We start from the raw sequence: 24,722 nt of genomic DNA on the forward strand, positions 1-24,722 counted from the left end.
CCGGCTTTACATTTCTCCATTGTCTAAAGTAGCATTTTTTAAAGGATGCTCTGTGAGATGTTGATAGCTATTCCAGGAGAAAAGGGGATGCAATATACGTTTGCATATTAACAGATGTGAAGAATTCTGTTTGGCAGATCCTGAGAAGAAGCTTGTTTAGCTTTGTTTAACCTGGGATTTCTTCCCAAACTTACCAGACATGGAACCCTTTTATCCTCAGGGCAATCCGTGGTTGCAGCCTGGGGGAAACTGGCCTGTAGACTAACAATAGAACTCAGCATCTTGCACAAGGCCTTTAAGGGGGGAAGGGGAGGGAGTGGCATGGTGTCTGTTTCTCTCCATTGACAGTAAACACTCCAGCTCCTAAATGACGTATAGCCCCCAAACCTGCCAGCCAGCAGGGCTCAAGCCTCAGCAAGGACTCTACTCCTGGAGTGGACACTTGGGAAACTTCACTCATCTTCTAAGATTCATTTCAAGAAGTACCCTTTCTTTACCTCATTTTCTCCAGTTAGATTTTGTATTATTTTATAAATTATGAACTAATTCATGTTCATTGCAGAGACTGTGAAAAGCACAGAAAAAGATCTTTAAAATCATCCATAGTCTCATATGCCACTAAAAAAAAATTGTAACATTTTGATGTATTTCCTTGTGGTTTTGTTTCGCTGTATACCGATCCCAGTGCCATCGAGTCGATTCCGACTCACAGTGACCTACAGGACAGAGTAGAACTGCCCCATAGAGTTTCCAAGGAGCGCCTGGAGGCCTGTATACTGATATGCAGACATATATAGCTTACCATAAGATCATATACATATATTGGGGTCATATTATACTCCATTTTATACCCTGCTCATTTCGCATAAGCTTTCCCCATGCCATCAAAAAACCCTTGGATATGCTATTTTAAGTGTTGCTTAATTTTCCATTGTGTAAGTGCTCTGTGATGTCGAACATTTAGGTGTTTCTCTAGATATTACTGTAAGTAATGCTGCAGTGAGTGTCCTGGTCCATACATCTTTGTTTATGTGCCTAATTTTTTTCTCTCATGTTAGATTTTGGGAACAGAAATTACTGCTTAAAGAATACACATGTTTAATCCTCCGTTTAAACTTTCCCTGATTCCCTGAGGCATATTTTGGCTTTATGTCCCTTGAGACCATCATGGCTTGCATTGTGTCCCCCCAAAATATCTGTCAACTTGGCTAGGTCCTGATTCCCTTGTATGATTGTGTGATTGTTTACCATTTTATCATCTGATGTGATTTCCCTATGTGTCATAAATCCCATCACTATGATGTAATAAGATGGATTAGCGGCACTTATATTGACTCGACGGTACTGGGTTTTTTTTTTATATATTGATGAAGTCTACGAGATTAGACAGTGTCTTAAGTCAATCTATTTTGAGATATAAAAGAAAGCAGCAAGCAGAGAGACATTGGGAACCTCATACCACCAAGAAAGCATAGCTGGAAGCAGTGCACATCCTTTAGACCTGAGATTCCTGGGCTGAGATGCTCCCAGACCAAGGAAAGACTGATGACAAGGACTTTCCTCCAGAACTGACAGAGAGAGAAAGCCTTCCCCAGGAGCTGGCACCTGAATTCAGACTTCTAGCCTACTGGACTGTGAGGGAATAATATATTTCTCTTTGTTAAACACATCCACTTTTGGTATTTCTGTTATAGCAGCACTAGGTGACTAAAACAAGACCCTACTGTATTTTCTTCATACTTTAAATGTAGCACTCCTCACAATGTGTTGCGATTTTATGTTTATCTGCCTCTCTCTCTCTATTGGAAAATATGTTTCCGTAAAGCAAGGGCTGTGTCTTCTGATTATAATATACTCAGAGTCAACACAGCACTTGGCCTGGTTGAATGAATTATTATTTGTTCTAGCATTTCAGAAAATTCAGAAATATTCATAAATATAACTATATATTTATATTTATTCTTTTCTCTCTAACAGGATGGTATTTCAGGTGCAATTAATCAGTTTCAGAACACTGTGTTATCAGTTCCTAATCTCGTGCCTGATCCATATTTCGATGCCTTCACCAGCCCTTACATTAACAACAAACTTGAAGAAAAAACTTGTGGACCTGGACCAAGTTTATCAGCAGTATTTGATGATGATAAAAATTTTCACACAATCATCTATCAAATAAAGGTATGTTTACTTACCTAAAACTGCTTTATAATAGTCTTATATTTTTAGGAAATTGAATAGTATATTTTCTTTATTTCTTATTATTTGTGTGTTCTGTTTGTGAAAATCTGAATACTGCCTAATCTCCAAATGGTAAAAGTTGAAAATAATGTTGTTTGTCCTTTAAAATTTGTCCCATAAAGTATAACTATTTAAAAGCATTAAAATATCATCTGGCAAGAGAGTTATATGCCATTAACTGTCTACTTGTGTGTGTTCCAGTGAAGCAGTATGGCTGTAAAGGATGCTGAGAGACACAGGTGGAATCAGGATGGCTTAGCAGCCAACAGAATTTTTTTATTGAAGTCATTAGTTATTAAGTATTTTTTAGGTTTGATTAAGACACAGTGTAACTCTTTTCAGCCCATTTGAAAAGAAATGTAATGGCATCTGCTCATAGCCCTTAAATGCAAACACTAAAAACTGAAGCATTGGACTCAAACATACCAACAGTCATGAGGATGGGCAATGTTTCATTCTGTTATACATAAGGTCACCATGAGTCAGAGCCAACTTGACAAAAACTAACAACAACACCTAAAGCGCGTATGAGGGTTTTGGAAATAGTACTCCCTGTACTAAAATTGTCAGCTTCAATGCCCCAATTTTTAAAAATAAGAACCCATTTTAGAGAATATTGAGGTGAGAAGATAAAAGACAGCACTACTCCTTGGGCTGTTTCTCTGCTAGATCTCCGGGTAACCTAATCCCCTGCTTGAAAAACAGGAGACAAAGCTGTGACCAGTGTAGTCCTTGACTTACTGTAATTGCTTTTGCTCCTTGGCACCCAAGTACTACAAACTTAACATTGACCTACTACTGTCATACGTATGTGTCATAGATATACTGACAAATAGGTCAATGTTAAGTTTGTAAGGTCCAGCAGTACTTGGATGCCAAGGAGCAATAGGTCAATGTTAAGTTTTAACATAGTGTTTAAATTTGTTTATTTTATAAAGATATGGTTCTAACTATCCCAGTAAAATTTTTAAAATCAAAGATATTTCATCTATTATCTCTACACCTGCTGATGATGAAGTTCTTATTCCCAACTCCATTACTTTAAATCATCAATTCAAGAGTTATAAGCTCCTACTGTGTTATTAAGGAGCCCTGGTGGGGCAGTGGTTAAAGCAATCAACAGCTAACCCAAAGGTCAGCAGTTCAAAACCATCAGCAGCTCCTCAGGAGGAAGATGTGGCAGTCTGCTTCTGTACAAATTTACAGCCTTGGAAACCCTATGGGGTCACTCACTATGAGTCAGAATCAACTCGATGACAGTGGATTTGGCTTGGGACCATGTTATTAGACACTATTTCCTTGATCCTCATTTCATAATTTTAACTTTGCAAATTATTTTGACTGTATATAGAATCAAATGTAGAACCTAATTAGAAAATTTAATCCTAGATCTTTGCTTCTTTTGCACCAGTACTTGTGCTAAGGATGTCTTCCACAGCCTCCTTTCATTTATTAACTACCACAACAACTAGCCTAGAAACAAATACCAAAATAGAATTCTGCTTCATCAACTTTGACTCTCTTAGTGAATTGCTTTTCTTTAAAGTGATAGCTACTACATTTATAATTAAAAATCAGCCAGGAGGAACAAAGAATAATTAAAAAAAAAAAAAGATTTTTTTTTTTATTATCCTTGGTGGCAACTTCTAAATATGAATTTCCCTATAATATCCTAAAAAATAATGACCTATGAGGAGAAGAAATAAAACCAAATAAAATTCAATCCTTTAGCTAGTAAGGAGAACACAGAGAAAACCCAAACTTCACATTACCTTTGAGTAGAAAAATAAACACAAATCCCAATGAGAATTCTTTCTTATGCTCTGCCATAAGCCTTTGTAGAGAATGAGGGCAGTCCTGAAAAATGCATAAAAACAAGAAGGGTTGATCTAAAATTTAATGATCCTTTGTCATTAAATATTCTTTATACTTTGTTGAAACATAATGTAACTCTTTTAGGTCCATTATAAAAGAAATGAAATGACATCTGTTCTATTTCCTGAAGAAAGGACCCTGGACCTCATGTCAGGAGAAACTCACTGTGGGTACTTGGACAAGTCAGGACCTCACACTGGGCTTCAGTTTCCACATCTATAAAATGGAGCTGGGATAGGGTTGCCCAAAAGAATTAGTCCACCCTAAAAGCAAAAAATCTTTTTTTAAAAATCCTGATACAGTATTGACTATAGGAAAGGGACTTCAGTGTGCAAGTTATGCAAGGTGACATCCCTTCTAGAGGAGAAAATAAGATCAGAAAGGAAAAACAGAGGCATTATTTGAACTTTGGGTAGTGCCAGGTAAATGAAGCAAATGGGGAAAATTTAAAATCCACAAGACAAAAAAGAAAGAAAAATCATAATACTCTCAGTTCTCCTCCCCACCCCAATAAAACACTATATGTTTATATACTGGCAGAAGAGGCTGTCCTTGAATTTTAAATCTTGTAAACAAATCAAAATCTATGAACTGAAAATATTAAAATATATTAAATATGTAGACAACTACTATAAGAAGAAAACAAAATGACAATTAAAGCAGAAAATGAATATTCCCTCCCCCACCAAAAAAAAAAAATCACTGTGAAGCAAAAGCAGCCTAACAAATTGAATTATATGTCTTCAAACAAGCAGTTGAGTTTATGGAAAAAACACAATGAATCAAAAACTCAAAATTGAAAACAAAGATTGGCAGGAAAAAAAAAAAGACAAAAAGAATCAGGAATGAAGACTAAATTACATGGATATCCAAGGGAGAATAAACTCAAATTAAAATTTAATGACGAGTATAAAGAAAAAAGACAGAAACACAACCAAGAGAGTGAAAATAAGATTAATCAATAAGTAAAAAGAGTCAGAACATATCTAAAATGGAAGACAGACAAAGAAGAAATAATGTACATATAACTGGAGACCCTGAAGGAGGAAAAACAAAACAAGAGCATAGAACAAACATTTATAACTACAGTCCAAGAAAATACCCTGAATCTATATATTTAAACAGCCTGTTTAGGGTACCTGGGAAAATCAACTCTCAGACAGATCCTCATAAAACTCTCAGCTTCTAAACAAAAGGTCAGCAGTTGGGCTCCACCAGTTGCTTCCTGGAAAACCCTATGGAGCAGTTCCACTTTGTCCTACGGGTTTGCTATGAGCCAGAATTGACTTGATGGCAGTGGCTGTGCTAACTCACTTCTGCATCCCTTGATATTAGAAAAAGTAGAGTTTAAGACAAAAGCAATTAAATATGACAGTTAATTATTTTTAAAGCCACAATTCATAATGGGCCAATAAGCAACATCATGATAAATGGAGGAAATATTGAAGTTGTCAAGGATTTCATTTTACTTGGATCCACAATCAACACCCATGGAAGCAGCAGTCAAGAAATCAAATGATGCATTCCATTGGGCAAATCTGCTGCAAAAGACCTTTTTAAAGTGTTAAAAAGCAAAAATGTCACTTTAAAGACTAAGGTGCTCCTGACTCAAACCATGGTCTTTTCAATTGCCTCATATACATGCAAAAACTGGACCATAAATAAGGAAGATGAAAGAAAAATTGATGACTTTGAATTATGGTGTTGGCGAAGAACATTGAATATACCATGGACTGCCAGAAGAATGAACAAATCTGTCTTGGAAGAAGTACAGCCAAAATGCTCCTTAGAAGCAAAGGTGGCAAGACTTTGTCTCACATACTTTGGACATGTTATCAGCAGAGACCAGTCCCTGAAGAAGGACATCATGCTCAGTGTCTTAGTCATCTAGTGCTGCCATAACAGAAATACCACAAAGAGAAATTTATTTTCTCACAGTCTAGTAGGTTACAAGTCCAAATTCACAGCATCGGCTCCAGGGGAAGGCGTTCTCTCTTTGTTGGCTCTGGAGGAAGGTCCTCGTCCTCAATCTTCCCATGGTTGAGGAACTTCTCAGGCACAGGGCCCCCGGGTCCAAAGGATGCTGTCTGCTCCTAGTGCTGCTTTCGTGGTGGTATGAGGTCCCCCACTCTCTGCAAGATTCCCTTTCCTTTTTATCTCTTGAGGGATAAAAGATGGTGCAGATCACACCCCAGGGAAACTCCCTTTACAATGGAACAATGAGGTGACCTGGGTAAGGGTGGTGTTATAATCACAAAATGGAGGACAAACACACGTGGTCTAACTAAGTTGATACATTTTGGGGCGGGGGGACATAATTCAGTCCATGACACTCAGTAAAGTAGAAGGTCAGCGAAAAAGAGGAAGCCCCTCAACAAGATAGGCTGACACAGTGACTGCAACAATGGGCTCAATGATTGTGAGGATGGCACCGGACTGGGCAGTGTTTTGTTTTATTGTGCATAGGGTCCCTATGAGTTGAAACCAACTTGGTGACACCTAACAACAACAACAACAACATTATAAAGCACCCTCTGCCTAGCATGTACCAAAATTCCAGATCCCCAGAAGTAGGTGTTCATCATAAACCACAATGTTTGCACAAACAGTTTAGGCACAGTGAGCCACTCTTACAAGTTAGGGAATGATGGGAACCCTCCACGAAATCCAAGCTCACAGATACCAGCCAATGACCAACACTGCAAGCAAGCTATTCAAAGGACAGAAGTTAGGCCTGCTGTACTAACTCATTTCTGCATCCCTTGATATTAGAAAAAGTAGAGTTTAAGTCAAAAACTATTAAATATGACAGTTAATTATTTTTAAAGCCACAATTCGTAATGAAAATAGAAGTTTCTATTCACCAGATAACATAGGAAACACTTTTATAAAGCAAAGAAATAAAATGAAACATAAGTAGAAACATTGTGAATAGATTTTAACACACTATTTTCAGTATACCCTCACATGCCTATCAGTTTGTCTTACTGTGGGGGCTCGTGTGTTGCTGTGATGCTGAAAGCTGTGCCAGCAGTATTCAGATACCCAGGGAGGACAGGTATCAGCTAAGCTTCCAGACTAAGACTAGGAAGAAGGACCCAGCAGTTTACTTCTGAAAAGAATTAGCCAGTGAAAACCTTATGAATAGCTATGGAACATTGTCTAGTATAGTGTCAGAAGCGGAGCCCCTCAGGTTGGAAGGCACTCAAAATCCGACTGGGGAAGAGCTGCCTCCTCAAAGTAGATTCGACCTTAATGACGTGGATAGAGTCAAGCTTTCGGCACCTTCATTTGCTGATATGGCATGACTCAAAATGCGAAGAAACAGCTGCAAACATCCATTAATAATCAGAACCCGGAAATACGAAGTATGAATCTAGGGAAATTGGAAGTCATCAAAAATGAAATGCAATGCATAAAGATTGATATCCTAGGCATTAGTGAGCTGAAATGGACTGGTACTGGTCATTTTGAATTGGACAATTATATGATCTACTATGCTGGGAATGACAACTTGAAGAGAAATGGTGTTGCATTCATCGTCAAAAAGAAAATTTCAAGATCCATCCCAACGTACAAAGCTGTCAGTGATAGGATAATATTCATACATCTACAAAGAAGACCAGTTAATGACTATTATTCAAATTTATGCACCAGCCATTAAAGTCAAAGATGAAGAAACTGAAGACTTTTACCAACTTCTGCAGTCTGAAATTGATCAAACATACGATCAGGATACTTGCTGAAAACTGGAAATGAAGAAGGATTGGTAGTTGGAAAATATGGCATTGGTGATAGAAATGATGCTGGAGATTGCATGATTGAATTTTGCAAGACCAATGACTTCTTCATTGCAAATACCTTTTTTCACCAACATAAATGGCAACTATACATATGGTCCTTACCAGATGGAATACACAGGCATCGAATTAACTACCTCTGTGGAAAGAGACAATGCAAAAGCTCAGTACCAGCAGTCAGAACAAGGCCAGGGGCCAACTGTGGATCAGACCATCAATTACTCATATGCAAGTTCAAGTTGAAGCTGAAGAAAATTAGAATAAGCTCACAAGAGCCAAAGTACAACCTTGAGTATATCCCACCTGAATTTAGAAACCATCTCAAGAATAGATTTGACATGTTGAACACTAATGACCAAAGGCCAGACGAATTGTGGAATGGCATCAAAGATATCATACATAAAGAAAGCAAGAGGTCATTAAAAAGACAGGAGAGAAAGAAAATACCAAAATGGATGTCAGAAGAGACCCTGAAAGTTGCTCTTGAAAGTCGAATAGCTAAAACAAAAGGAAAAAATGATGAAGTAAAAGAGCTGAACAGAAGATTTCAAAGGGCAGCTTGAGAAGACAAAGTAAAGTTTTATGATGACATGTGCAAAGACCTGGAGATAGAAAACCAAAAGGAAAGAACACCCTTGGCATTTCTCAAGCTGAAAGAACTGAAGAGAAAATTCAAGCCTCAAGTTGCAATATTGAAGGACTCCATGGGGAAAATATTAAATGACGCAGGAAGCATCAAAAGAACATGGAAGGAGTACACAGCCACTATATCAAAAAGAATTGGTTGACCTTCTACCATTTCAGGAGGTAATATATGATCAGGAACCGATGGTACTGAAGGAAGAAGTCCAAGCTGCACTGAAAGTATTGGCGGAATACAAGGCTCCGGGAACTGGCAGAATACCAATTGAGATGTTTCAACAAATGGATGCTGTGCTGGAAGTGCTCACTAATCTGTGCCAAGCAATTTGGAAGACAGCTAACTGGCCAACCTACTGGAAAAGATCCGTGTTTATGCCTATCCCCAAGAAAGGCGATCCAACTGAATGTGGAAATTATCAAACAATATCATTAATATCACATGCAAGCAAAATTTTGCTGAAGATAATTTAAAAGTGGCTGCAGCAGTGTATCAACAGAGAACTGCCAGAAATTCAAGCCAAATTTAGAAGAGGACGTGGAAGCAGGGATATCATCACTGATGTCAGATGAACCGTGGCTGAAAGCAGAGAACCAGAAAGATATTTACCTGTGTTTTATTGACTATGCTAAGGCATTTGACTCTGTGGATCATAACAAATTATAGATAACATTGTGGAGAATGGGAATTCCAGAACACTTAATTGTGCTCATGAGGAATTTGTACGTGGATCAAGAGGCAGGCGTTGGAACAGAACAAGGGAATACCGATTGGTTTAAAGTTCGGAAAGGTGTGCATCAGGGTTGTATTCTTTCACCATACCTATTCAACCTCTATGCTGGGCAAATACTCCTAGAAGCTGGACTATATGAAGAAGAATGGGGCATCAGCTTTGAAGTAAGACTCATTAACAACCTGCATTATGCAGATGACACAACCTTGCTTGCTGAAAGTGAAGAGAACTTGAAGCATTTACTGATGAAGGTCAAAGACTACAGCCTTCAGTATGGATTACACCTCAACATAAAGAAAACAAAAATCTTCACAACTGGACCAATATGCAACATGATAATGGAGAAAAGATTGAGTTTGTCAAGGATTTCATTTTACTTGGATCCACAATCAACACTCATGGAAGCGGCAGTCAAGAAATCAAAGGATGCATTGCATTGGGCAAATCTGCTGCAAAAGTTCTTTAGAGCACTGAAAAGGAAAGATGTCACCTTGAGGACTAAGGTGCACCTGACCCAAGCCATGGTATTTTCAGTCACCTCATATGCATGTGAAAACTGGATGATGAATAAGGAAGGCCAAAGAAGAGTTGACACCTTTGAATTGTGGTTTTGGCGAAGAATATTGAATATACCATGGACTGCCAAAAGAATGAACAAATCTGTCTTGGAAGAAGTACAACCAGAATGTCCATTAAAAGCAGGGATGGCAATACTACATCTCACATACTTTGGGCAGGTTATTAGGACGGATCAGTCCCTGAAGAAGGACATCATGCTTGGTAAAGTAGAGGGTCAGCAAAAATGAGGAAAACCCTCAATGAGATGGATTGACGCAGTGGCTACAACAATGGGCTCAAGCATAACGACAATTGTGAGGATGGCACAGGACCGGGCAGTGTTTCGTTCTGTTGTGCATAGGGTCACTGTGAGTTGGAACTGACTCAACAGCACCTAACAACAACAGCATTCTCAGTATAAGACAGGTCAACTACACAAAAATAAGTAAGGCTATAGAAGGTCAAAACGATATAATGAATGAAAAACCACTGAAACAGAAAAATATGAAAAACCCTAAGAAATTAACTTAGAGATATTTATTCATATAAATTTGGAAACCTAGACGAAATAGATAGTTTTCTCAGGGAAATATGTTTACCAAAACTGGCCTCAGGAGAAATAGAAAACTTCCCAATTTCTGTAGAAGGATTAGAGAAAATTATCTCGGAAATAACCCACTAAGAGTAGCAGGCCCAGTGATTTCACAGGGGAATTTTATCACATCTCTAAAAGACCAGGTAGTAACAATGCTCCATAAACTGTTCTAGAACATTGAAAATGCCTTATATTGAAATTCATTTATAATAGCAAAAAACATGAAATATTTACAAATAAACTTAATAAGATATGTTTAAAAAGCTGTATGAAAAAAACTTCAAAACACTTCTGGAAGACACAAAAATAAGCTTGAACAAATGTTCTGAGATGGGATGACTCAATATAATAAAGATATCAGTTCTCTCTAGTTAATTTATAAATTCAACACCAATCCCAGCTTTTTCATGGAGCTAGGCAAAGTTTATACTAACGTTTATATGGAAAAGTAGACAGGTAAGTAGAACTAGGAAAACACTGAAAAAAGAAAAGGTATGAATGGTGATAGTCATATATTAACATAAACTCTATAGTTAAAAGAATGTGATACTGGCACATGAATAGATATAGAAAGTCCAGAATTACACCCAAGTACACCACCTATCCGTCAGTTTATTGTACTATGGTGGTGTTGCTATGATGCTGCTAGGTCTGTCACCAATATTTCAGATACCAATGGTGCACAGGTTTCTGCAGAGCTTCCAGACTAAGACAGACTAAGAAGAAAGGCCTGGTATTCTACTTTTGAAAATTAGCCAATGAAAACTCTATGGATCACAACAGAATATTGCCTGATAAAGTGCTGGAGATGAACCCCAGGTTAAAAAAAAAAAAAGGTTGTAAGGAACTCAAAATACATACTGACCACAACAACGGACTTGAGAATACCAATGACTGGGAAGATGGCACAGGACGGAGCAATGTTTCATTCTGTTTTACATGGTATTGCCATGAGTTGGAGCCAACTCAGTGCCAACAACACATGTAGGGATTTATTAAGTAAAAATGTGGAATTTCAGATCACTGAGATAAATATGGACTTTTTAACAAATGGTGCTAGGACAACTGGTTAGCCATTTGAAAAAAGATAAAAGTAGATCCATATCTCACACTCCACATAAGAATAAATTCTAAATAATTCAGGGATCTAAAAGCAAAAAAAAAAAAATTAAGCCATAAAAGTACTTGAAGAAAGCATGAGTGAATTCTATAATCTTCTTCATAAGGAAAGGATTTCTAAGTATGACTCAAAATCCAGGTGCAAAAATAAAACAAATTGACACATTTGATTACATAAAAATGAAAAAAAAAAGTGCAAGGCAAAAAGCCATAAAATCAAAATACAATTCACAAATTGGGAGAATCTAGTTGCAACATATATCACAGCTAAAGAGCTATTATTCCTAATATATAAGGAATTGTTATAAATGGGGAGGGTAGAGACCAAAACCAGGTAGAAAAATGGCCAAATGACATCAACAGAAAAGTCACCAAAAATAGCACCTAAACATAAGAAAAGATATTCTTCCTTACCCTAAGATAAATGCAAATTTAAATGAAACTGAGATATCATCTCTTAACTACCAAAAAAAACCAAGCCAAACCCTTTGCCATTGAGCTGATCCTGACTCATAGCGACCCTACAGGACAGAGAACTGCCCCATATGGTTTCCAAGGAGCACCTGGTGGATTCGAACTGCCGATCTTTTGGTTAGCAGCGGTAGCTCTTAACCATTATGCCACTAGGGTTTCCTCCTAATTACCAGATTAGCAAAATTAAAAAGTATGATAATACATTCTGTTGGCTAGCCTATGGAAAAGCAGGCACACTCACTCTTTGCTGGTGAAAATGCAAATGATGGGAAAGAACTTTGCAATATATTACAAACCTGCATACACACTACAGTGACACTACTCAGAGTATACCTTTTAATATAGTTCTGACTTTTGGAGCCATGTTAATGTTTCACATGCTAAAAAAAAATCAACAAGGATTGGAAACAAAAAGCTAAGATAGCATACAAACAAAAATAAATGAATCTGACTACATTTCAAATGAGTAACATAACAACAATGAAGCTTTCAAAAGAGGAAAAAAAGAACTAAACCAAGCACTTTTGAAAACAGTATTTTGACTGTATGTACTATATTCTCAGGCTACAGACCAAATAACTATAAGCAAATATTGAACTCTAGTTAATAGGCTTGCTTTTTACAGTGATATTTGCATGGTATTAGTGTGTTAGCAATTCTGAAACTGTTTTCTGTGTATTCTAGAATTGACTAAATAAGTAAATATACCATGGATAACGGAAACACAAGGTTTCTCATCCTCCGAGAAGGGAGGCTAGAATAAATCCTATGGTGCCATATTGGAATTGGAGTTATGAACTCACAGTTTGTGTGTGTGCCTGTGTGTGTGCTTTAGGTGAAAGTTTACAGCTCAGGTTAATTTCTCATACATTTATACACATATTGTTATGTGACATTAGTTGCAATCTCTACAATGTGACAGCACACTCCCCCTTTTTGCCGCGGGTTTCTTGTGTCCGTTCAGCCAGTTCCTGTCCCTTACTGCCTTCTTATCCCGCCTCCAGACAGGAGCTGCCTATTTGGTCTCATGTTTTTTTTTTATCTGCTTGAACTAAGAAGCACGCTTTCACGAGTATTATTTTATGTCTTATAGTCCAGTCTAATCCTTGTCTGAAGAATTGGCTATGGGAACGGTTTTAGTTCTGGGTTAACAGAGTTTCCAGGCACCATGGCTTCAGGGGTTCCTCCAGCCTCAGTCAGACCATTAAGTCTGGTCTTTTTACATGAATTTGAGTTCTGCTCCACACTTTTCTCCCACTCCTAAGGGACTTTCTCTTGTGTTTCCTCTCAGAGCTGTCATTGATGGTAGCCAGGCATCATCTAATTCTTCTGATCTCAGGTTGATGGAGCCTCTGGTTTATGTGGCCCTTTTGTCTCTTGGGCTAATATTTTCCTTGTGTCTTTGGTGTTCTTCATTCTCCTTTGCTCCAAGTGGGTTGGGACCAATTGATGCATCTTAGATGGCCTCTGGTAAACTTTTAAGACCCCAGATGCCACTCTGTAGGTTCTCTTTTTACTCTCTTGGTAAAGTCTTTTGATGAGCATTAAGTGTTTGATTTTTGGAGCTCCCAGTTATCTAGTTTCTCCTCTGGTGTTTGTGCATTGTTAGTTATGGTTTGTATTCTCTTTATGCCATGTATTAGGCTCCTAGCATTGTCCATATTTTTTATCCCATAATCTTTACCGTTTTAGATTTTGTATTTAGGTCTTTGATCTATTTTGAGTTAGCTTTTGTGCATGGTGTGAGGTATGGGTCTTGTTTCATTTTTTTGCAGATAAATATTCACTTATGCCAATATCATTTGTTAAAGAGACAATTTTTTTCCCCCATTTAATTGCCTTTGGGCCTTTGTCAAATATCAGCTACTCATAGGTGGGTGAATTTACCTCTGGGCTGTCAATTCTGTTCCTTTGGTCTATGAATCTGTTGTTGTACCACTACCAGGCTGTTTTGACTACTGGGGCAGTATAATAGGTTCTAAAATCAGATAGTGCTAGGCCTCCCACTTTGTTCTTCTTCTTCAGTGATTCTTCACTTATCCGTGGCCTCTTCCCTTTCCATATGAAGTTGGTGATTTTTTTCTCCATCTCATTAAAAAATGCCATTGGAATTTGGGTCAGGATTGCATTGTATCTGTAGATTGCTTTGGGTAAAATTGACATTTTCACAATGTTGAGTCTTCCTATCCATGAGCAAGGTAAGTTTTACCACTTTTGTAGGTCTCTTTTGATTTCTTGCAGTAGTGTCTTGTAGTTTTCTTTGTATAGGTCTTTTACATCTCTGGTTAGGTTTATTCACAAGTAGTTTATCTTCTTGGAGGTTATCGTAAATGGCATTGATTTGATGATTTCCTTTTCGAAGTTCTCTTTATTGGTGTAGAAGAATTCAACTGATTTTTGTATGTTTATCTTGTATCCTGATACTTTGCTGAAATCTTCTATTAGTTCTAGAGTTTTTTTGTGGATTCTTTGGGGTTTTCTTGTATAAGACCATATCATCTGTGAATAGGGATACTTTTACTTCTTACTTACCAATTTGGATGCCCTTTATTTCTTTTTCTTGCCCTATTGCTCTGGCTAGGACCTCCAACACAACGTTGAATAAGAGTGGTGATAAAAGTCATCCTTAACTCAAGTTTTTTAATGATCAGTAGAAAAAGAAATACATAGGGTTTTGTGTATATATGTAGTGTGTATGTGTGTGTGTGTGTGTGAGGAGCCCTGGTGGTACAGTGGTTAAGTGCTCAGCTGCTAACTGAAAGATCAGCAGTTTGAACCCACCAGCTGTTTCACAGGAGAAAAACGTGGCTATCTACTTCTGTAAAGATTATACCCTTGGAAACCCTCTGGGGCACTTCTACTCTGTTGTACAGGTTTGCTGTGAGTCAAAATCAACTTGACGACAGCAGGCTTGGTTTTTGTTTTGGGGTGTGTGTGTGTTTCCTAGATCCATCTGCTGAGATGGCCAATAAGCAATGACATCCTAACATCAGTGAGCACATCTAGTGCCCAGACATTTGTTTTTATAAACCCACTCCTCACCTATAGACATGGTTAGGTTCCAAACACCAGGTCATTATGTAAAAATTGGCATTATGTGAAATTGAAGGATAACGATACCACATCATATCACAAAGTGGAGGATGACTACATCATTACATACCTGCCAAATTACATCATTACATACCTGCCAAATTACATCATTACATAACTACCAAACCACTGAGAATCTTGGCCCAGCCAAGTTGGTGCATAACCTTAACCATCACAACTAGGGTTACACCTTGGCATTTGTTACTGTCAACATACATCATTAATACTCAAAATAGATAGCAAATTTTTTGACTATTGTCGTAAAAGCGAAATGTCAGATAACAAGATAGTCAGGGAAAGTACAAGATAAGCCCAGAGCATATTGTCGACACAGAAAATAAGAATGTGCCTGAAAAATGATGGAAACGTGTAGGAAAGACAAAAAAAAAAAAAAACAGCCTAAAGGGTCTTCCTATGACAATATAAGCATTAGCATAAGTAATGATAGTAACATTATCCTAACCCCTTGAGTAAAATGAGAATATATGAGTCCACAGTGGGAATAAATGAATGATAAAAGAAAGGTTTCCCTTGGAATAGGATACCGGCTAATAAATGTAAAAGGAAAACATAATTAGAAAAATTACCATTTTTAGTCGTCATAGAAATAGACAAGTATCATCAATGCATGCTAATACTAGTATGTGGAAAGTATGATGAGAAACAAAAATTTACATAGTCTCAAAGCATCTCTCCATAAGGTCTTTATTGATTTCAAAGGGGAACAACATTTGTGTAAGGTCAATAGTTAGAAAATAGTATTAATGTCAATGTTAATTTCTTAATTTAGTACTTTCTACTCTGTCCTATAGGGTCGCTATGAGTCAGAATCGACTCGATGGCACTGGGGGTACTGGTGGGGACTACTAGTCTACCACCCATAAAGCATGACTCAGAGCTGCTTTACCTAGCATTGGTGTTTTAAGTTTGTGCGGTTTTATTTATTGTGTTTAGTTTTCCTTGGGACAAATCTCAGGTACTTGCAAGGGTCTTGGATGGGTATGGAGGGCAACCAGTGGGGTCATGTACCAAGACCAATAACAGACAAATCCCAACTGCCATTCATAGGCATTCAGCATATGATTATATATACAGTCATGTACCACATAACTTCTGTTTGGGCAATGTCCAGTTGCATGTACATCCGTGGTCCCATAACATTATAAAAGAATTCAGAAACCCTGATTGGAGATTAGGACATAGCAGATGTAACTGATGTAGCGAACGCAACACTTCCCGCACACAACAACTTCCTACATGCAACATGTGTTTCTCATGTCTCTTGTTTACAAATTGATTGCACTGCCTGGCGTATAATGGTTAGTACATATATAAGCTATAATACATGTCTTGATAATCATAATAAATGCCTGTGTTACTGGCTTATGTATGTACTGTACTGTACTTGCTCTCATTATTTTAGTGTGAACTTTCCCTGCTTACAAATTAAGAGCTTACGGTATAACGGTATATGCTTCAACTGGTAGGCAGCAGCAGTGTATAACATGGTGTTTGCACAATGTCCAAATTACATAATGTTCTATGTCACAGAATGTGTCTTGGACGTTAGGTGACACACGACTGTATATATTTTTTGTTGTTATGTGCCTTCGAATCTATTTCAACTCGTAGTGATCCTATAGGACAGAAAAAGAACTACCTCATAGGGTTTCCAAGGCTGTAATCTTTTACAAGGAGCCCTGGTGGCACAGTGGTTAAGAGCTCAGGCTGCTAACCAAAAGGTTGGCAGTTCAAATCCACCAGCTGCTCCTTGGAAACCCTGTGGGGCAGTTCTCCTCTGTCCTATAGAGTTGCTGTGAGTTGGAACCGACTTGACAGCAACGAGTTTTAATCTTTATGGGAGCAGATCACCAGGTCTTTTCTCCCAGAGTGTCTGGCGGGTCCAAACTGCCACCCTTTTGGTTGGTAGCAGAACACTTAACCATTGCACCACCAGGGCTCCATACACACACACACACCTGCATGTGCACATACATATTATATATATGGGAAATGATTCTCTTGGTTTGAGAGTCTTTATGGGGAAGGAGAGGTTGGAGCCAAGGCTAAAAGAGATTAGAGAAAGTCTCATTTTTGGAATAAGGGACTGACTGGTACAGAGGGCTTGGTACTAAGATTAATGCAGTCATTTTGTAGACATGATACAGAGTTTTGCCTTTGCTTAAAAACACCTCTTAATTGACATAAAATTTGTATTTTAGAAAATAAACAGACGTTGCTATTTACCATATGTTTATTACTGATAGATAAGTTTACTCTGAAGCTGAACAAAGTGTGAGTGTGCTTTCTTTCAGTCACAGAGAACAATTCTTCGAAAGTCAGATTTAACGTTTTTTTTTTTTTTCCACAAGAGTTTCTTCTTGAATCCATTAACTGCTCTTTGACATCAAGGATGGTATCTTTACTGATTTATGTATCCACAGGTTGGGCTCAGAGAAGACATTCATGTTTGTTTGTTTAGTTATATTAATTGAATTCTGCTTAGGAAAAACATAGTTTTATTTGTCTGTTTGTTTATAACATTTAGGAAGCCATTCAGGCAGCATTTGAATCTGCCCGACTATATGCAGCTACCTTTGAAAAGTTCCAGATATTCTTCAGGGAAAATGAGAGTCTCGATTTACAAGCTCTTAAACTTGAGGAACCTGGTAAGTTTTGCATTTGTCCTTACTAATTCATCTTGATAGGGATATCAAGGTTTGCAGCCTTCTAGGTTTCTGTTTGGTGGTGTGTTATGACAGTGAATGGTAGCTTGTGACAGTTGGCTTGAGAGAAGGCAAGATTTTATTCATTTCTAGGTTATTTTCCATAGAATTACCTTTTTCTTTAGCTTTATTTATTCATTTCAGGATATTATGGTAAGCAATCTGTCCCTAATGACTTCTCTTTTGATATGAAGTTACACCTGTGCTAAGGTGAAATTCCCATAACAGAGTTAAGCAATTTAAATTTAATTCAGTGGCATTTAGTATATTTACAGTGTTGTGTAACTACAATTTCTATCCAATTTCAAAACATTTCCCTCACTCCAGAGAAAAATCCCTTACCCATCAAGCAGCCTTTACCCTTTTCCACCTCCTCTGATCCACGCAACCACCAATCTGTGTTCTGTCTCTATAGATTGATGGATTGATTCTGGATATTTTATGTGAATGGAATCATACAGTGTATGACCTTTTGTAGCTACCTTCTTTCACTTATCACAATGTTTTGGAGATTCATCCACATTGTAGCATATATCACTACTTCATTCCATTTTGTGGCTGAATAATAATTCACTGTGTGTCTATGTCACAGTTTATCCATTTATCCTTTGATGGGCATTTGGGTTGGTTTCACCTTTTGGCTATTGTAAATAATGACGCTGTGAAGAATCACATGGTAATCCTCTGTTTAACTTTTTGAGGAAGTGCCAAGCGGTTTTCCACAGCGGCCAAACCATTTTGCATTCCTACTAGCAATGTACAAGTGTCCCCATTTCTCCACAGCCTTGCCGACACTTGTTATTTTCAATTTTTATCAATATAGTCATTTTTTTTTTTTAGTGAGCGCAAATGGTACCTTATTGTGGTTTTGATTTGTATTTCCCTAACAACTAATGGGCTTGTTGGCCATTTGTATATCTTCTTTGGAGAAATGTCTATTCAAGATCTTTGCCCATTTTTTTAATTGTTTGTCTTTTTGTTGTTGACTTACAAGAGTTCTTTGTATATCCTGGATACTAGACTCTTATCAGATATGTGATTTGCAGGGGTTTTTTTTTCACTTCCTTCATAATGTCCTTTGATACACAATTTTCTTTTTAATTTTGATGAAGTCTGATTTATATTTTCTTTTGTTACTCATGCTTTTGGTATCATAGCTAAGAATCTATCGCCAAATCCAAGTCATGAAAATTTACCTTTATTTTTTCCTAAGAGTTATATGGCTTTAGCTTATATATTTAGGTTGTCAATCTATTTTAACTTGATATTTTTATATGGTGTAAGTTCCCTTAAGTTTTTAAAATCTAAAACAGACCCCATTTTTTAAGACACTGACTTCCTAGAGAGAGAAAAGGGGGATCCCAATTTAGGAAGAAAAATAAAATAGACAAGTCTGTTACTGGTCTTTGACAATGCTGTCATACTGAAACAAAGTGTGTGCTGGACCAAAGTAAACTGACAGGGGTATGATGCCTCATGTGCTGTGACATGGCACCACAGGGGCTGTAAGGTATAGACCCTGGCATTTCATCCCATGAAGTGTGCCTAATACACATAAAAAGTTCTCACTTCTTAAACCTTCTCACATCCTTGAGCTCAACGCCTCCTGGCCTCCTGCTGTCCTTCTGCTACCACATTCACAACACCACATAACTCTTGATCCTTTGCCAAGTTCCCATCTGAGTGAGGTCACCAGACTTCCAGGTTACCCTTAATTTTGTCTTATCTTAACTTGTCAGTCCTGCCTTGGAAACCAGTCCTAGAACCAGAGCTTGCAGGTATTAACTGTTTGTTGGCTGGGCTTTTGGAGTACTTGGTCTGGACTCCTGAACCGTGTTCTCCTCCTCTTTACAGCTCCCTGGTACTTCCTAACCCTCTAAATCCAGTTGTTTGTCAGAAGCTGATAGAAGTTAGCTTTACCCCTTGGATACCAAGTTTTGCCTGTTATCTAACGCTCTCAAACTACTACAACAATGCCTGACACTTATTGCAGATACTTAATGAGCATCTTTTTATCTAAGTTTTTTTCCAGACCGTCCCCTGATTGCCCCCAGAGGATGATCAGGGCCAGGTTTTGTGTTCCTGACATAATCAGCCACATCTTAGTATTGAATTCCTATAAATGTCAGTGTTTACTAATGATTTCTATACTTACACTGTTTCCTAATAATTTCAGGGATCTTATCTAATCCTCACACTTCTATGAGGTTTATCTTAGCATTCCCATTTTACAAATAAGGAAACCAAGATACGTAGAGATAAGGCAACTTCGACATTATGCAGCAAGTGGTTGAGAGAAGGGTTTCTCTGACTTCAAAGCCTGTGCGCTTACTAAACATTATGCATACTGCCTCTCCTTCCTCAAAAAGAGACAGAAAATGAATGGTATTTCTTTTCTAATAATCCTTATTCTTTTATTTTTCTTTGGCCGTGTGACCATGGCCATGTCATTGAACCTCTATTGATCTCAGTTGTTTTTATATGTAAAATGAGAGTGTTGAACCAAATTAGTCTTTCCCAAACTGGTTTTCCTTGGACCACTATTCTGAAGGATAATTTCATACCATGAAAAAAAGACTCTGCTTAAGTAAGTTTGGAAAATACAAGTTTCTTTACCAGGGATCATTTGATAACCTTATTTTGCCAGTTCTCAGAAACACACATACATCAAAACTTCTGAAATGGGTAGGACAGGTAATTGTCCCCATTTTGTATTATAAAGAAGGCGAGTCTCAGAAGGATTACGTGACCTACCCAAAGCCACATAGAGGTTAAAAGGAAGTCTTACACCCAGGTCTTCTAACACCCTGTCTGGTTTGTTCTTTATACTGTGTCAAACTGCCCCTTATATGCAGGACCGCACATAGTATGAATAAAGGCAGGAACCAACACCCTTTTCTCCTTGGGTTGGGGGAGGGAGGCATGGGAGAGGAAAGGGAGGAAATCAATCCGACCCAAGCACCAGAAGTCACAGGAAATAAAGTTAGCTAAATCCCTAGGGGCTCAGAGGATACAGAATTTTGAAAGATAAACAAGAGTTCAGAATTATATTTCTTTTAGAAAGAGCTGTTTTTGACCTATAGGGTGACAAAAGTGTATTCAAGGATAACCGAACTTCCCCGGTACCAGGTGGACTGGATAAGGGAGGAAATGGAAGCAGCAAGATTAAAAAATGCAATCGCAACATTTGCCAGGTGCAAATTGACAAAGGCCTTCACCATGATGTTGGGAGCAGGAGTGGCAGAGAAGCATTGGGAAGAAGACTGGAGACGCATTTACCTACGCTTGACCTCTTGTGCTTTGAGATTTTTTTTGTTGTTAATATCCTCAAAATGCTTTCATTTGAGGTATCATGTGGGAGACCCCTTAGGTTAAGCCTAGCTTCAGACAAATCTAACTCTAGAATCTAGTTCATTCCAGACTGGATTCTCTAATGCAATTATAAGTTTTTTCCATCTGTTATCTCTCAATAGGAGATATTATAATATTCATTTGTTACACAAATAAAATATTACAAAGCATTCTGAATTAACATTTCAAAGTTATACAAGGTAGTCTATCCATGGAATGTTATAAGTACATGTGTAAATTTATTAATGCAATGATTTTTAATTTATTTTCTCATTGGTCCTTTAAAATCTAATGTAGTACATTTTACACTTTATATAAATTATGTAGATGTGCAATTCTTTAGTGAACAACTGGAAAAGTATCACAAACAGCACAAGGATGCAGTGGCTCTAAGACCTACCAGGAATGTAGGATTGCTGCTCATTGACACTAAGCTGCTAAAAGAAAAATTAATTCCATCACCTTTGCGATGCTTGGAGGTAAGTATGAACTAGGGAGAAAATTTATTATGGTCTCTACAATTGTTTTATGATTTTTTACTGCAAAAAACCCATATCTTTATTTCCTGATGTTGAAAACATTTAAATTAACATAAGACTACTGAACCTCCTTAACTTTTAGGAAAAGTCCCATATTCTTCTTTCTGCCTCCAGCGCAGTCAGCTTTCAGTCAAAGGAAGAGAGGGGACTGCAGGGCTCAGATTAGTCTCTTACTCTCACTCCTTTATCCTTTGTTGGAATATTTCAAGGCTTCCTGCAAAAGAGATCCCACCGTAATAGCTCAGTGTCCTGGTGGGATTTGGGCCTCGGGAATGCAGGTTGATTCTAAATGCTGAGATCAATTTAGGGGATCATTTCCAGATCTGGTACTGCCCATGAAGGTTTGATTATGTTTTGGTGAGTTTTAGAGCTAGAGAAATTTGCATTGGTTGTGCAGTAACTTACAGGTCTTTTTTTAGGAGCCAGATTATACATGTCTCTCAGATACTTCCAGAGAGACAGTGGCGTAGAGCAGGGATCAGCAAACTATAGTACACAGGTCCATTCTAGCCTGCCAGTTGTTTTGTACATAGAGTTTTACTATGTATTTGTATACATATTGTTTATGCCTACTTTCTCACTACTAGGGCAGAGTTGAGTACAGGTAGTCCCAGTTTATGATGTATTCAAGTTACAATGAATCTCACAACTGTCGTCTTTTTTTTCACATCTTATCTTTAGGACTATGTATTTTTCACTATATACAGTGTTGCAGCATGTAATTTCCTGATGTTATCATTCTCAGATGTTCACTTGCAGATGTTCAAAGATCGAATGTATAAAGACACTGATAATAAAAGGCAATAATATGAAAACTAAAAAAAAAAGAAGTATTCAACTTTCATCAGAACTGACTTAGTACAGAGTTGTCAGAATGGAACCGCGTCATAAGTCGGGGTCTACCTATAGTTGAAACAGAGACTGTATCACTTGCAAAGCCAGATTATTTACTACCTGACCCTTTACAGAAAATGTTTGCTGACTCTACTATAGATGACAGAGGGCAGAGCACTATATTAAAGACTGCAGAGCCAAGTGCTAGTCTCTGTTCTGTCACTGATGAGTTGTATGGCATTAGGCTTTCTTCTGCAGCTTTGTTTATTCATTTGTTTTAAAAAAAAAAAAAAGAAAAGAAAAAAATATGGTTGGAGTAAATTCAATTCAATTTCCACAGACATTTTTGAGCTCTACTATATACCTCCCCCATGTGTTATGTAGATGACACAACCTCGTTTGCTGAAGAAGAGGACTTGAAGCACTTACTGATAAAGACCAAAGACTACAGCCTTCAGTATGGATTACACCTCAACATAAAGAAAACAAAAATCCTCACAACTGGACCAATATGCAACATCATGATAAATGGAGAAAAGATTGATGTTGTCAAGGATTTCATTTTACTTGGATCCACAATCAACAGCCATGGAAGCAGCAGTCAAGAAATCAAAAGACGCATTGCATTGGGTGAATCTGCTGCAAAAGACCTCTTTATAAAATGTTCAAAAGCAAAGATGTCACTTTAAGGGCTAAGGTGTGCCTGACACATACCATTGTGTTTTCAATAATCTCCTGTGCACCTGAAAGCTAGGCAATGAATAAGGAAGACCAAAGAAGAATTGATGCCTTCGAATTATGGTGTTGGCAAAGAATATTGAATACACCATGGACTGCCAAAGGAATGAACAAATCTGTCTTGGAAGAAGCACAGCCAGAATGTTCCTTAGAAGCAAGGATGGCAAGATTTGGTCTCACATACTTTGGGCATGTTATCAGGAGGAATCAGTCCCTGGAGAAGGACATGATACTTGGTAAAGTTGAGGGTGAGTGAAAAAAGAGGAAGACCTTCAACAAGATGGATTGACACAGTGGCTGCAACAATGGGCTCAAGCATAGCAGTGATCACGAGGATTGCTCAGGACTGGGCAGTATTTCGTTCTGTTGTACATAGGGTCACTACGAGTCAGAAGCAACTCGAGGGCACCTGTCATAGATCAAGTTATGTCCCCCAAAAAATGCATGTATCAACTTGGTTAGGCCATGATTCCCAGTATTGTGTGGTTGTCTTCCATTTTGTGATTGTAGTTTTATGTTAAGAGGATTAGTGTGTTCCAGTGTGGAGGGAGTTTCCCTGGAGTGTGGCCTGAACCACAGTTTATACTTTAAGAGATAAAAGGGAAGCAAACACAGAGTTGTGGACCTCATACCACCAAGAAAGCAGCACCAGGAGCACAGCACATCCTTTGGACACCAGGTCCCTGTGCTTGAGAAGCTCCTCGACTAGAGGATGATTGAGGACAAGGACCTTCCTCCAGAGTCGACAGAGAAAGAAAGCCTTCCCCTGGAGGTGACATCCTGAATTTGCACTCGTAACCTACTAGACTGTGAGAGAATAGATTTCTCTTTGTTAAAACCATCCACTTGTGGTATATCTGTTATAGCAGTACTAGATGACTAAGACAGCACCTAACAACAACAACTATATACCTGGTATGACCAAAGTAGTATTTTTCAAACTTTTGGAATTGCAACCTCAATAAGAAATATACTTTACATCACACTCCCACATATACTGTATTAGCCTAATTCAGATCAGGAGACAGAAAACAAATGAATTTAAAGAAAGAAAGGTTGATGTAAAGGATTATTAACTATAATAGCAGAGTGGAGTAACTAGAGATTGGATATTAAGAAGTAAAGAGAACTATAAAGAATATAGGACTACCAGATATAAGAAGCATCTGCTACCTCTAAGACAGAGATAGAGCACTCTAGGAAGAATCCCTACCACCACCATCACTACCATGGCTGAGGTCTAGATCTTGTTGAAGAGGGAATGTCAGTGGCTTACTAGATGGCAGAGAAGTAGCTGAGATTCCATACCAGCAAAACTTGCTTGAATATACATCTTCTAGTGAAAGTTGGACAATGAAAAAGGAAGACAGAAAGTGATGAGTTCTAACTGTGGTGTTGGTAAATATGGA

General features: G+C 37.9%; 1 protein-coding gene across 1 annotated transcript in view; it reads left to right on the forward strand.

Moving 5' to 3' along the window:
* Positions 1 to 24,722, forward strand: part of DNAH6 (dynein axonemal heavy chain 6) — a 302,643-nt gene that overhangs the window by 53,811 nt on the left and 224,110 nt on the right. Inside the window, exons 11-13 of the mRNA XM_064268785.1 lie at positions 1,978 to 2,178; positions 17,674 to 17,794; positions 21,530 to 21,681. Of these exons, the coding sequence (XP_064124855.1) occupies positions 1,978 to 2,178; positions 17,674 to 17,794; positions 21,530 to 21,681 (474 nt within the window). The remainder of the gene's footprint in view (positions 1 to 1,977; positions 2,179 to 17,673; positions 17,795 to 21,529; positions 21,682 to 24,722) is intronic.

This window comes from Loxodonta africana, chromosome 15 (assembly GCF_030014295.1).
Source record: "Loxodonta africana isolate mLoxAfr1 chromosome 15, mLoxAfr1.hap2, whole genome shotgun sequence".
In the NCBI taxonomy this organism is placed as follows: Eukaryota; Metazoa; Chordata; class Mammalia; order Proboscidea; family Elephantidae; genus Loxodonta; species Loxodonta africana.